We start from the raw sequence: 14,442 nt of genomic DNA on the forward strand, positions 1-14,442 counted from the left end.
GAGCTTTGTGCTGTAATATAACTTCTTCCGCTGTTAAAGACGATGGAAGAACATTTAGTCCAATAATGGTCTTTTATTAAACTCTAAATCTGACCTATGCGTCACACTCACATTGATCAGGAACCATTGGTTTCCAAGGCTACTTACTATGTGTTAAAATAAAATAGAATATAACGATGAATGTACTTTGCTTCTTCCAGTCTCAAATCATTATATCTGTATGCAATATCCTCTAATCTAACGCTATACTATATGGCTGTAGCATAGCTGAATGGGTAGAGAGAGGCCGTCTGGTAATCGTGTGTCGCCTGTTCGTGACACTTCACCCCTGTGCAGTGCAGCCCACAGTGGGTAGGGTTATAAATAGATTGTACTAGGAGTTGAGACTAATGTTCATCTCTGCTGCAGTTCCACTGATTGAGTGACGTGCACGATGGCTGACTGACTGACTGACTGACTGACTGACTGACTGACTGATGACTGACTGACTGACTGACTGACTGACTGACTGACTGATGACTGACTGATGACTGACTGACTGACTGACTGACTGACTGACTGACTGACTGACTGACTGACTGACTGATGGCTGACTGACTGACTGACTGACTGACTGACTGACTGACTGGCTGGCTGGCTGGCTGGCTGGCTGACTGACTGACTGACTGACTGATGGCTGACTGACTGACTGACTGACTGACTGGCTGGCTGACTGACTGATGACTGACTGACTGACTGACTGGCTGGCTGGCTGGCTGGCTGGCTGGCTGGCTGGCTGACTGATGACTGACTGACTGACTGACTGACTGATGACTGACTGACTGACTGACTGACTGACTGACTGACTGATGACTGACTGACTGACTGACTGACTGACTGACTGACTGACTGACTGACTGATGGCTGACTGACTGACTGACTGACTGACTGACTGACTGACTGGTTGGCCCCAGGTGTGCTCGACTGTTTTATTGCGTAATGTTGTACTGCTGTGTCTACCCCTTTGGGGTTTTATCTTTGTTCCAGCACTAATGATGGTAATGGAACATGTCCACATCCTCTCAGAACTACTAACACGGACATCTTTCTTTTGTCTCTCTCTCTCTCTCTCTCTCTCTCTCTCTCTCTCTCTCTCTCTCTCTCTCTCTCTATGTCTCTTTCCCTCAGATGCTGCTGCTAGGAAGGCCTTCATCACAGAGGTAGGCTGTCCTTGTGACCGTCTCTGTAATGCTCTCCTCACATCTAAACTCCTCTCTTTGATCCTCCACGTGAATAACTACTCCACTCACTGTCTGACACTGACATCCTACTCCAGCTGTGCATGTCTTCTACGGAATGTAATAAACCCTTACTCTCAAAAAGGTTTTCCTTATATGAGGATCAGACCTAGGTTAGTATTTGTAAACTATGTCCCACATGTTTGCTTTAGTCTACTTGAGTTAGGTTTGCCACACAGGACGACACAAGATACATCTCAAAATGTTTAACCCACATGTGAGCCGCAGCTAGCGTCCTTCTTCTGGGGAAAAGAGAGGGGGAAAAGTGCGGACCAAGCATGTGCTGCTGACTCAGGTCAATTTTACTAAGTATATCGAGGGTTTAAGTTAAATAAACCCAGTCAATTTTGAAACTCTAAATAAATCCTTTCCCTGACTGACAACTTGGGTGTCTTGATGTGGTAACCCGGCACCATCTGCTACTACTCATGCACATACAGGCAATTTGTTTGCCAATGCTGTTTGTCCCCATCTGTTAAAATCACATTGCTTTATCAGACACGCTAGCAAAACTCAAAGTCAAACTGAGTCTGATAGAATAGAAGTGTAATAGAATAATGTCAATGGACTATCTGCTAGCTTTCTTGTTTGGTTTAATCAACAGATTAACTTAAGCCTGCTGTAAGGAAATTCTATTAGATATGATGTAAAAAATAAAATCAATAAATAATAAAATAAACTGTGTTTATTGCAAACATTGTTCTTAAACACACCTCTGGTCTGCTCGTCTTTGCTGTACAGTACGGATCAAAGGATCACATCCTGACAATGCAAAGAGGAGTGTCATGATTGAATCATATGCTCCTGCTTGATCCAGCACTCATCCCTCATATTTGGGCATGCCTGACACAGAGCTGGCCTGTTCTGACCTCACAACACTCCATATTTGGGCATGCCTGACACAGAACTCCATAAGCTGGCCTGTTCTGACATCCCAACACTCCATAATTATTTGGGCATGGCTGACACAGAACTCCATATATAGGAATAAAGGGACACAGAGAGACACACAAATCTGACATCATTCTGATGTCGGGCATAAAAGGGACACATGCGGCCCGGGCCGTGGCTCAGCGGTCCAGGCACCTTGTCCGGTAGCCCGAGTCTGGCAGTGTGCTGCGGGTTCGACTCCCGATCCCGACGTCACTCCCCCATCTCTCTCCCCCATTTCCTGTCAGCCTACTGTCTGTCTCTCTATAAAAAATATAAAATAAAGGCAAAAGCCGCAAAAAAAAGGGACACAGACATAATATCTGGGCAAGCATTTCCAACGTGCATCGTTCCAAGTAGACCAGTGCCCAACGGGCACCGCCGCAAAGGCCCCACGGGCACCGCCGCAAAGGCCCCACGGGCACCTCTCTAGTTTGAATAATTATCTAACTTTAGTATCTCCATCCATAATAGCTGTTGATTCATGTGCGTCTGCATCTCTCTTTAATTCTCTGTCCTCTCAGATGCCCTCCTCCTCAGGCCTGCCAGGGCAGGGGAAGAAGATGGGCCACAGAGGGGTGGATGCTTCAGGGGAGACTACATACAAGAAGGTACTTAACCCATTTTGACCTGAGATCAGATTCTAAAAAGCTATGTTTCTGTCAGTCGTTCTTCGATTTTTCAAAAATAGCAGACCTACAAGCTCGTAGTGCGCCACTCGGTGGCGCGCTATGAGCTTGTAGATCTGCTATTTTTCAATAGCTAAAGCATAACATAATGCTAACACCACAAGGGGTTCCTGCCCAAAATGGGTTAAATGCAGCCACTACAGTATTGTGCCCCTATTGACGAATCCAGAGTGCTGCCCTGTACTTGTGCTCTCATGATTGCCACTTGACACCGATTGTCAGTATGTACCTTTTTTCTACAGGGTGTCTGATTACACTTAATAGCACTAAATAAATTGTGTCTTGAGCAGTGCTTGGTGGCTCGATCAGCCTTAGTGCACAGACCATAATGCTTCTTGTGAGCACGAGGACCTGGGTTCGAATACGACCCCCTTTCTCACTTTCTCTTCCTCTCGCTGCCCTTGTTTTTCTGTCACTCTCTATACACTGAACTAAAATTAATCTTTAAAATGTGTCTCTTGAGTAATCAGAGTGCAATCCTCCAATCCTCCAATATCCCACTGTTACGTTCTTAGCTTACGCATGTTTCATGATAAATGCTTTTTATATATGTGATGTATTCCCAAGCTTTTTGTTCTTGCTTAATGTAAATCGCTCTGGATTAAGAGCGTCTGCTAAATGCCTAAATTGTAAATTGTAAATTGTAATCTGATTGTGTCTAACCACAATCAGATCAGGGTACAAGAGCAGTTTCCACTGGGGGGGGGGGGGGTAAACACATTTGTTTTGACTATTCTAAATCGTTTTAGAAAGAAAGAAAGAAATACACTGTCGCCCCATTTATAATCCTGTAACATAGCTCATTTATAATACTGTAATGCTCTGTAGCTCCTTTATGGCCCTGTAACATAGCTACTTTATAATCCTGTAACATAACTCACTTCATAATACTGTAACATAGGCCCATTATAATCTGGTAACATAGCTACTTTATAATCCTGTAACATAACTCACTTCTACCCAATCTAACCCTGCTACCTATCTGTCCCTCACCCACCTGCAGACGACGTCCTCTGCCTTGAAAGGAGCCATCCAGCTGGGTATCGGCTACACAGTGGGCAACCTGAGCTCCAAGCCTGAGAGAGATGTGTTGATGCAGGACTTCTATGTGGTGGAGAGCATCTTCTTCCCCAGGTACCTACTGCAGCAAGACTAACAAGACCCTGGCCATGCATTTACAGTACCGATAATACGCTTTTGGAATAGGACTTGGTATTAATATGTGCATTGTGTGAATATACTGTATATATTGTATTGTATTAGTGTTTTTATTATAATGGAAGAGAAGAGCAGAGAATTATCCCTTCATTACACTCAGTGTGCTCTTTTGTGGTGTTTTGTGTGTGTGTGTGTGTGTGTGTGTGTGTGTGTGTGTGTGTGACGTGTGTGTGTGTGTGTGTGTGTGTGTGTGTGTGTGTGTGTGTGTGTGTGTGTGTGTGTGTGTGTGTGTGTGTGTGTGTGTGTGTGTGTGTGTGTGTGTGTGTGTGTGTGTGTGTGTGTGTGTGTGTGTGCGCGTGTGCGTGTGTGTGTTTCAGTGAGGGTAGCAACCTGACCCCAGCCCACCATTTCCCAGACTTCCGCTTCAAAACCTACGCTCCTGTGGCCTTCCGCTATTTCAGAGAACTGTTCGGCATCAGACCGGATGACTATCTGGTGAGACTCTTTTTTCCGTATAATGTACATACAGTAACTGCTTGAATTAAAGAGAATACTTTCTTTAGAGTGATCATACAAAACCTAAGCTTAATTTATACACCATCGCATGACTATGTTTAAATCAGGCTCCACTTGAACCCTCTACTCTCAGTAAAGTGGACCCAGAGCCATCTAATAGAAGAGTTGCGATATTGAGGGGGCAGAAAACAGCACGGTCACGTGGTCCATGTACTCACGCGAGCCCATAGACTCCAATGCATTCCGTAAACTTCCGGTTGTCCCTATTTTAAGCCTTCAATTGCTGGGGTTCAAGTGGTTAAGGTTGGGTTGAGTTGCTTGGGTGCCTGTGGATGGAACCAAATTTGCCAACCTCAACGGCACAGTGCAGTATGCAACCAGATGGAAATAATTCAGGTATCCCACCTGTTGCACAGTAAAACTCCAAATGGATTTTTTTACTCCCAGAGTTGAATTAACACTGAGGAGAGATGGTGGGATGAGAGGAAGAGTGGTGTGTGAAATCAAAATGGAGGAAGTCCAGGATAGTGGCTACCGGTAAACAGACGGCGAGGAGGATGGGTAAGAAGAAGAGAGATGATAGACAGAGAGCTAATTAGAAATGAGAAGATTAATGTTTGTCTGTTAAAAGAAAGGCTCTGCGAGGAAGTAGAACGAAAGGGCGAGTCTGTTATAATAGAAGAACATAGAGCGTGAGAGGAGGGATGGAGAGAGTGCCTGAGAGAGAGAGAGAGAGAGAGAGAGAGATAGAGAGAGAGAGAGAGAGAGAGTGCCAGAGAGAGAGGAGGAAGGTCTGCAGCTTGTCATTCTTCATCAGTATGGGGCTTGGCATGAATCACTGCTCTTCCCTAAGATGTAAGCAGTTTGGGAGCACGCAAGGCAACACATGCACGCGCACGCACGCACGCACACACACACTGTCTGTGTGTGTGCGCGGCACTGTGTGCGAGGGTTGTCCATCGATGTCATCCCTGGCCAGACCGCTAGCCCTCTCCTATCTGCCCTCTCTCTTAGACTGGCATCATCAATGCCATAAATACCAAAAAGCCATCTATGTGCTTGTGGGGTTTGATTGATATATTTGTTTACAAAAATGCTTCACGGGCACGGTGGCACAGTCGGTAGTGCTGTCGCCTCACAGCTAGAAGGACCTGGGTTCGATTCCCGCTGGGGACACTGTGGGCGCTGGCGGCGTGTCCTCTCCTCCGCGTCATCAGTGCCCACACCCGAGGCGGGGTTGGCGAAAGGGCCTGTCGTAGAAATTTAGATGTAAACATTTAATAATACCCCTTTATATAAGAGTATCTTCTCTAAATCATTTCCTCTGAGATTATCTCATCTGTCACACCCCTGTGGTGCTGTTTTGTTTCACAATGTTACTGTCCCATTTGTTGAACTGGCTCAAGTCTTGAGGCTATGTTGGGGGTTGGCTGTTGTGGGAGTGGAAGCTATAAAGGCTGTGACCCTATGTTACTCTGGGAATCAGACTGGGGGTTCCATGCATGAACAGGTCATGTAAGTCTTGGCTCCTTACTCGAGTAAAATCATCATACTTCCAAAGTCTGAATTCTTGTGTTGCCTCATTATTATTATTGTCCTGCTGAGCATGTGTCCTACAGACTGCCTTAACAGGCCTTTCTGTGTGGAGTTTGCATATTCTCCCCGTGTCCCCTAGGGTAGGTACCCTCACAAAAACATGCAGTAATCCTGGTCTCTAAACTGCCTCCCCCTGGCCAGCCGGGGCACCTGATGGAGGGGAATGGAACTGGTTGGAATAACGTGTTCCTTCCACGCGCTACGTCCAACCAGGGAAACTCCCCCCTGTCAGGTGTAAAGGAGCGACTTGGACACTCATGCATGAAGGAAGCATGAGTTCAAGTCCGTCGCTTTCCCCAGGTTGGCGGTGGGTGTGGATCACATTAGATAATTGACACGGGGTGAAAAATGGGTTACAAAATCAAATGATATTTGTACATATCTGTCAAAATTATGAAATTAAGAAATTACAGAGTTACCGTGTGGGGGTCCCCGGGGGGTCCCGGGAACATCCAGACCCCCAGGAACGCGCCCAGGAGGCCGAAACGGTTGAGATATGACAGAGTTACCGTGTGGGGGTCCCTGTACTGTACTGTACTGTACTGTACTGTACTGTACTGTACTGTACTGTACTGTACTGTACTGTACTGTACTGTACTGTACTGTACTGTACTGTACTGTACTGTACTGTACTGTACTGTACTGTCACACCTGAAATCATCATATATACGGTTAATATGTGTGTTTGTGTTAGGCTGTGCAACAGTGACACTTGGTTGTGAAAACCAACCAAACGCTATGTTTGTGCTCAGACCCAGGCAGTCAGCCAGCCACACACAAAGCTCCTTAATGAAGTGGTTGCACCGCTTAAAAATGAAAAAATGGGTGTAGTTGAGACATACAGAAAAATAAAATCTATGATAAATACATACGCAGGCAGGATGGGAAGTGACATGCAGTCGGGTTCGGGACTCTGACCCCGTGACACGCTGTCAGGCTACATTGAGCCTATAAGATGCGTACTGCGTAGGCGTCAGGGCAGACGCCACTGTTTCTGCCTGTTACACTGACACTGACTATGAATATGTGATGGTAAGCATGGCTAATGTCATGCGAGCCTATGAAAGTACAAGTTCAAGTGCTAATAGATGTTTGTTTACCGTTGGCTCAGTGACATTATAAACTTGTGTCGCTTAGGTGCTGTTTTTCCACATCCCACAGTCTGTGTGTGCGTGTGTGTGTCATTACTCTACACATCACAGTGATGCAGGTGTAGAAATTGGTTTTAATGACTGTCTCCCACAAAGATTGTGCATGCGTGCGTCATCCACTGATATTGATCCAAGCTGTGCAGTAGTACGCTGTTCACAGAGCCGTGATCCAGTCACTGATGTGTTCTCAAAAAGGGGCATTAGAGGAGCTGTCAGAGATATTCCTTGTGGTTTCTGTGGCACGGATGCATTACACCAGAGTTGTCACAGCCTTTTAACTTCCTGACTGCAATCATTGAACGTGTCAAAGCTTCCCATTCCGTGGGTTGTTATGGATCTGCTTTTTAACAATTTCTGACTGGGGTTTCTCTGTTTCTCTCTCTCTCTCTCTCTGTGTGTGTGTGTGTGTGTGTGTGTGTGTGTGTGTGTGTGTGTGTGTGTGTGTGTGTGTGTGTGTGTGTGTGTGTGTGTGTGTGTGTGTGTGTGTGTGTGTGTGTGTGTGTGTGTGTGTGTGTGTGTGTGTGTGTGTGTGTGTGTGTGTGTGTGTGTGTGTGTGTGTGTGTGTGTGCGTGTGTGTGTAGTACTCCGTGTGTAATGAGGCTCTGATTGAGTTGTCCAATCCCGGAGCGAGCGGATCAGTCTTCTATCTGACCAGGGACGACGAATTCATCATCAAGACAGTCATGCACAAGGAGGCAGAGTTCTTACAGAAACTACTTCCTGGATACTATATGGTGAGCTTCTACGCACACACACACACACACACACACACTGGCCGGGGTGTTTCTGCAGCCGGATGGATGTCTTAAGGTCAAACTTAACGGAGCGTGACTTCACCCAACAGTGCCCCTTACCCTCCTCTCCCCGGTCCCACTCAGAACCGGTTTATAAGCAGCAACAGCTCCATGTATGTCCATGCTGCTATTTCAGTCTCTCAGGTTCACCTCCCACTGAGACAGACAGAGATGGAGCTTTGTTCATATTCATGCGTGACAACCGCCACAGCCACAGAAGCACCACAGGAATCCATTTAACCATTCGTGGAAATGGCCTTGGAGCGTTCAAACTCATTTACTTTTTCATCGTTTGGTTGTGCTCTTAGCAGCTTGGTGGCCTTAATTGGTCTGACTGTGTGGCTTAATGAAAGTAGAGAAATTCAGGCTCACGTGGGAACTGTGTACGGTGGCCAGAGGCCAGGACATTTTGACATTGAGACTGAGATGCAGTGACGGATGAATAGGTTGTCTCACAGAGAGACAGGCAGGCATACAAACAAGACAACATGAGGCATCTCTGCAGGAGACAGACTCAAGGCGAATAGATTATGCGTCACCCGACACTTTTTTAATATGGTGCAGTTTACAATGAGTAAGCAGGAAGAGGTTCAGTGGCCTGGTTGCATGAAGCATCTTAGGTTAAGATTTCCCTTAAAATGCAAGATTTCCATAGAATTTCTAGTTTGTGTTATTAGCCTTAAGTGAAACCTTAAGCAGAAAAACTAACCGGCCACTCAAAGACTCTCAAGAGAACATGCCAGCTCTTCTGGAGATCAAGCTTTGACCTTACAGTTGTGGGACATAACCAGAGGGCTGCCTGCGGCCTAGAGATTGATGGACACACATAAAGAGAGGAGATGTAATCTAAGGATTAGATTAGCTGTGAAAATCACAGCTAATATAAGGCACTATCTGTCGGTCCAAAACGTTCATGCGCAAACTGAGAGATGGTGGCAGCCTGTCATATTTATACAGTGCACTGTATAAAGTAGGTCACGTTATTCCATCACCCAAAATCTATGCCCAATTTCAATCAGTTGGCTTTTTCTGTATTTTCTGTATTTTGTGTGCTTGCTGGGCACTGAGTACACCCATGTTCTCGTTGCTTGTTATCCTTCTTCATTTAATCCGTACACTTTTTTGTGACTAACTACTTCTGCATACATTAGCTAAATGTATTCAAACTGTAAAATGTTCAGCTTTCAACGGATGTTATTGTAAATGTGGATATATTCAACTTTTCATTGAGTCTTTGTATTGGTGTATATCGAGGAAATGCTTTTTCTAGTTCAATTATTGTCTTATTCCTTTATTTCATTCTCACATTTCACATGGATACATTGGATAAAGGCGCTATATAAATGCACCATTTACCATTTACCATTTACATGTGTCTGTGTTGACTTGTCTCTTGCTGTGTCCTCACCACATGTCTGTCTGTCTGTCTGTCTGTCTGTCTGTCTGTCTGTCTGTCTGTCTGTCTGTCTGTCTGTCTGTCTGTCTCTCCACCATTGCACTCACTCTACCTCTCTATGTATCAGTCCTTCTGAAGGTCAGCAGCTTTGGACTCAGCTTTGTGCTTCAGTTCAAACCCCTTGGGTTTGAGAGGAGAGAGGAGAGTGATTGTAGAGGGTCAGGCTTCTACAATCACGCTCCTCTCTTCTCTTACTATGTCTTTTTTTCTTTCTGCCAATCTATCTATACAGTAGACCAGTAGATATCTGAGTGCAGTATCTCAACTCTCATTTCTCTAATGGAGCTGAGCTGGCGCTGATCCCAGGGTCCAAACAGGGTTTTAACTGTGCCTTACTAACCCGATTTGCTTCATTGCTTGAGTTGACTACAGGCTAGATTGAATCAATTCTGAATCAATTTTGTCTCACCTCGAGTGGCCTTCTTGTCTGTCAGCTTCTGGACTGGATATACCCCACAACAATGTTACACACAATGTTATTGTTTACCTGTTACTTAAAAAGAGCACTTTGTCTTGTCTTTTATCTGTTTTCATTTGTTTTGTTTTTTATCCACCCCTCACGCAGAACTTGAACCAGAACCCTCGCACCCTGCTGCCCAAGTTCTTCGGCCTCTACTGTGTCCAGTCCGGGGGGAAGAACATCCGCGTGGTCGTGATGAACAACGTTCTACCCCGTGTGGTGCGCATGCACCTCAAGTATGACTTGAAGGGCTCCACCTACAAGAGGCGCGCCTCCAAGAAGGAACGAGAGAAGGCCAGGCCCACCTTCAAAGACCTGGACTTCATGCAGAACATGCAAGATGGACTCATACTGGACCAAGACACGTACCAGGCCCTGGTCAAGACGCTGCAGAGAGACTGCTTGGTGAGTGCCAGAGAGGAGGGAGGGAAGGAATGAAGGAAGGAAGGGAGGGAGGGGTTTGTCTGATACTGGACCAGAATAAGTAGTGATACATTTGTGCAGTAGAATTGATTGATTGATTGATTGATTGATTGATTGAATACTTTATTAGGCAGAAATATAAACAGAGTACAGTCAAAACACTTAGTCTAAAAGGATATCACCGAAAATAGTCCTTGCAGTCTTGTTTCCATTCAGGTCCTGGGTATTCAATTCATAATCATGACATGAAAAATAACAACAAAATTCAAATCATCACAAAAAATAATAAAAAACAAAGACATGTACAGGTTGGGGGAAAAAAGAAGGTGGTTATAACAAGGTGGGGGCGATCATTTCCTCTCCCTTTGGCCTGCTGAAAGGTGGATTCTCAGGCCTGTTTTAAAGGACGCCAGTGATTTGCATTTTTTGAGGGAAGGGGTCAGGGCAGTGCTGTAGAAGGATAATTTACACTGATTACTGATTAAAGAGATCAGCATGAGAATAGTATGAGGCATTGATTGCTGCTGAATCTTGGATCCATGTAATGTTATGCTCATCATGACCCCCCAGAGAGCTGCTCCGGTAAGACAATCAATGATGGACTGTGTAAACTATGCAAGGCAATAAGGGAGTGGAGGATAACGATGTTGGCTTGCATGCAAGCGATTTCCGCCTAGTTGAGCTCAGGAGTGCTGCATGATTTGCTTCACTCAGCATCCTGTGTGTAATGCAGCATGACCTTCTTTTTATTTATTTTTTTTGGTTATCATGTGAACCAAAATTAGTCCTCCCTCTGGCGTGGTTTTGACATCAACCGAGTGGAGTGTGGAAATCATTTAGCTGAGTGGGTGGAGAAGCGGCCTGGTAATCATAAGTTCACCGTCCTGGACTCCTGGCTCATCCTCCGGTCCTCCCAGGCGACGTCTGTGTGTCCCTGAGCAAGACAGTCTGCTCCCTGGGTCCTGCGTTAACACTGCTCCTAATAATTAGGGCGGGTAAATGCAGAGGACGGACTTCCCTTATTTGGAAATATGTAGTGTTATTAGAGAAGAGCAATTGAGGGAGGGGATGGGGTGGGTGGCAAACAGATGGAGCAAAACGAGTCGGAGGTGTGAACTGAATGAACTCAGTAGGGAAAACAGAACGCGTATACATACAGTGACTCGATGGAGACAAGAGGAGATATTTATGTGCGTGTTTATCGCCCCACACCGCCCAGGGGGTTGCATCTATAAATTAGATCTTCATTGTTAGGAGCGAGCAGTGAAACATGGGGTGTCTGGTGTGGTGAAAGCACGGCCCCTCATGTCACATCAATCACTGGCTCATGTGTGTTTGGCTGTGTGCCCGGCACAGTCAACTCATCATGGAGCCTTTCTTTTCCTTTGGTTACATTTGTAAATAGGGGTGCAAAAAGTAATCAAACTAATCATAATATGATTTTAATATATATTTCTTAAATAATTTGGAGGGGCGCCAGCACCTCCTATGCCCAACTTTGTGTGTTTGTGTGTACCCCATTGGCTGTGGAATATGTGTACCCCATAGTGGTGTGCTGCTCCTGCACCCTGAATCACAGTTACTGTATTACTAACAAGTGTAGGGTAAACCGTACTAGAAACTTGTATTTTGCAGTATCGGTGTCGGCATTGATCGATTTGACCAATGCTGCTAATAATAATGTACAATGGATATCGGCCAAGATTTCAACATGGTGCATCCCTACTTTTCTCTCCCAGGTTCTGGAAAGCTTTAAGATCATGGACTACAGCTTGCTGCTGGGGGTCCACAACATCGACCAGGCAGAGAGGGAGAGACAGATGGAGGGCTCACCGGGAGGCAGTGATGAGAAGAGACCTGTGCAGACCCAGCAGAAAGCTCTCTACTCCACAGCCATGGAGTCCATCCAGGGAGGAGCTGCCTGCGGGGAGACCATCGACTCTGACGACACGTGAGTTTGGCTGTGTGTGTGTGTGTGTGTGTGTGTGTGTGTGTGTGTGTGTGTGTGTGTGTGTGTGTGTGTGTGTGTGTGTGTGTGTGTGTGTGTGTGTGTGTGTGTGTGTGTGTGTGTGTGTGTGTGTGTGTGTGTGTGTGTGTGTGTGTGTGTGTGTGTGTGTGTGTGTGTGCGGCTGCGCGCGCGCGCGTGCGGTTGAAAAGTGGTGACGTGGTCCTTTAACTGCCACCGTTAGTTTGTCGTTTATTTTTATGTATCGCTATGAATGTCAGAATGTCCATTTTTCTGTTCTGGATTATAGTCAAGCCTAATCACACACGACGCCGGTATAGAGACTGAAAGAGGGAGCACAATTTGGATCGATTTCTGTCCAGAACGGCGCCTCATATTTGTCAATCAAAAGCGGTCTCGGAGGCTCTGCACTTGCCATCTTTAGCAATCTCACACTGTGATAAGACCCGCAAACCATTTTCAAGGGGAGCAAATGAGACAAGTGGACTAGTGGAGTGATGAGATCTGAAAGGGCAGCAGTGAGCGGACGGCACTGATCCAAGTTGACAACGGTGTGTACTGTATGTGTGTGCTGCGCAGCGCTGCTAATCTCATAGTGAGAAAAATGCTTTTTGTTGACTTGACTTTTACACCTGGCAAAGTTAAGATGGTTATTAAGAGTTGTTAAGAGTATGTATAGTGCAGCAATGAACACAAATATTCAGGATTGTTTTTGTGAACACTCGTGACACTCTACCTGCTCATGCATGTTTAGGACCCATGCATTCTTTTGACATGAACCATCACAGCTTGGTATGTTTTGTCGTTGCTGTCAGGCAGAAACTAAAGTATCTCCATTTCCACTTTTTATGTTTTACTTTTCTTTTGTAATTTAATGCTCTACTTCGTCATAATACTACAGTATCACATACAAGTAACAGAAATACCGGATCTATAAGCACACAACAGCAGTGTGAGCTTGTACAGTATGTGCGCGCGCGTCTGCGTGTGTGTGCGTGTGCGTGTCTGCGTGTGCATAGAAGACAGGTCTAGGCAGCAGCTAGAGATTCCATAGCCCGAACCTCCGGTGTTTACACAAAAACGCTAATAAACAGCTTACATTTTGGGAACGTGAAACTGCATGTTCAGATCAATTGCTCAACCCACTGAGGAGACAAATGTGGAACAGACTGGTGCACAGAGGTTTCCTTAATATATAATAGAATGTAATAACTACATTGGTTCCATTGGAACATAGGTTATTTTTTACATTTCCTGAGAAGTAACTGTTTTGGACATACAAGGTTTCTGCCCGACAACAGTGATCTGTAACTAAAGTATATATTAATACAGAGAAAATGATTTCTTCTTCTCTCAATAGGATGGGAGGCATCCCAGCAGTCAATGGGAAAGGGGAGAGTCTTCTTCTCTACGTTGGACTCATTGACATTTTGCAATCTTACAGGTAATCAGAACTACAGCCAATCACCACATGCCGTCAGCCATAACTTGATTGATTGATTGATTGCCTGATTGATCGATCAATCATTACAATTATCATGCTCAGATGGGTGGGCCGCAAACCATTTTGAGATTTTCAAGTGGATCCTCAGTCCTCACCCAGAAAAACTCTTTCTCTGCCTAAAACGACATTGGACGACACAGTTCGCCTAGGACGACATTGGACGAATTATTAGGTTATAATGCATCCAGAATCGCCAGTATTATATTTACCGGTTCTTGGCACCTGGCAACGCTTTGCTTCCGTGTTGTGACATCATTGAATGTTTTCGCTACGTCAACTCTATCTTTAGCGACAATTTTTATCTGCGTTTTTTTTGGAACTGAGGCTCAGATTGACGTGATCATACAGAGCATCGATGTTTTAGGAGCTCAATAAAGATTCCCCACGATGTCGCACTTACTATATTAGTGTTTGTGACGAAAGAATAATAACTAGCGATCGCCCCGGAAATTACCGATTATTACTTCTGGTTCACCGAAACAGCTTTTGGGCTCTTCAAAATAAGGGCTCGCGGCTGAAAAG

The 14,442-nt window shown here is 45.2% G+C and overlaps 1 protein-coding gene across 2 annotated transcripts in view; it reads left to right on the top strand.

Moving 5' to 3' along the window:
• Positions 1-14,442, top strand: part of pip5k1ca (phosphatidylinositol-4-phosphate 5-kinase, type I, gamma a) — a 61,993-nt gene that overhangs the window by 21,631 nt on the left and 25,920 nt on the right. For both annotated transcript variants that reach the window (XM_079505279.1, XM_079505278.1), the window contains exons 2-9: positions 1,168-1,199; positions 2,732-2,818; positions 3,900-4,030; positions 4,432-4,549; positions 7,899-8,051; positions 10,133-10,432; positions 12,190-12,401; positions 13,777-13,860. In XM_079505279.1, the coding sequence (XP_079361405.1) occupies positions 1,168-1,199; positions 2,732-2,818; positions 3,900-4,030; positions 4,432-4,549; positions 7,899-8,051; positions 10,133-10,432; positions 12,190-12,401; positions 13,777-13,860 (1,117 nt within the window). The remainder of the gene's footprint in view (positions 1-1,167; positions 1,200-2,731; positions 2,819-3,899; positions 4,031-4,431; positions 4,550-7,898; positions 8,052-10,132; positions 10,433-12,189; positions 12,402-13,776; positions 13,861-14,442) is intronic.

This window comes from Electrona antarctica, assembly GCF_951216825.1.
Source record: "Electrona antarctica genome assembly, chromosome: 7".
Classification (NCBI taxonomy): domain Eukaryota; kingdom Metazoa; phylum Chordata; class Actinopteri; order Myctophiformes; family Myctophidae; genus Electrona; species Electrona antarctica.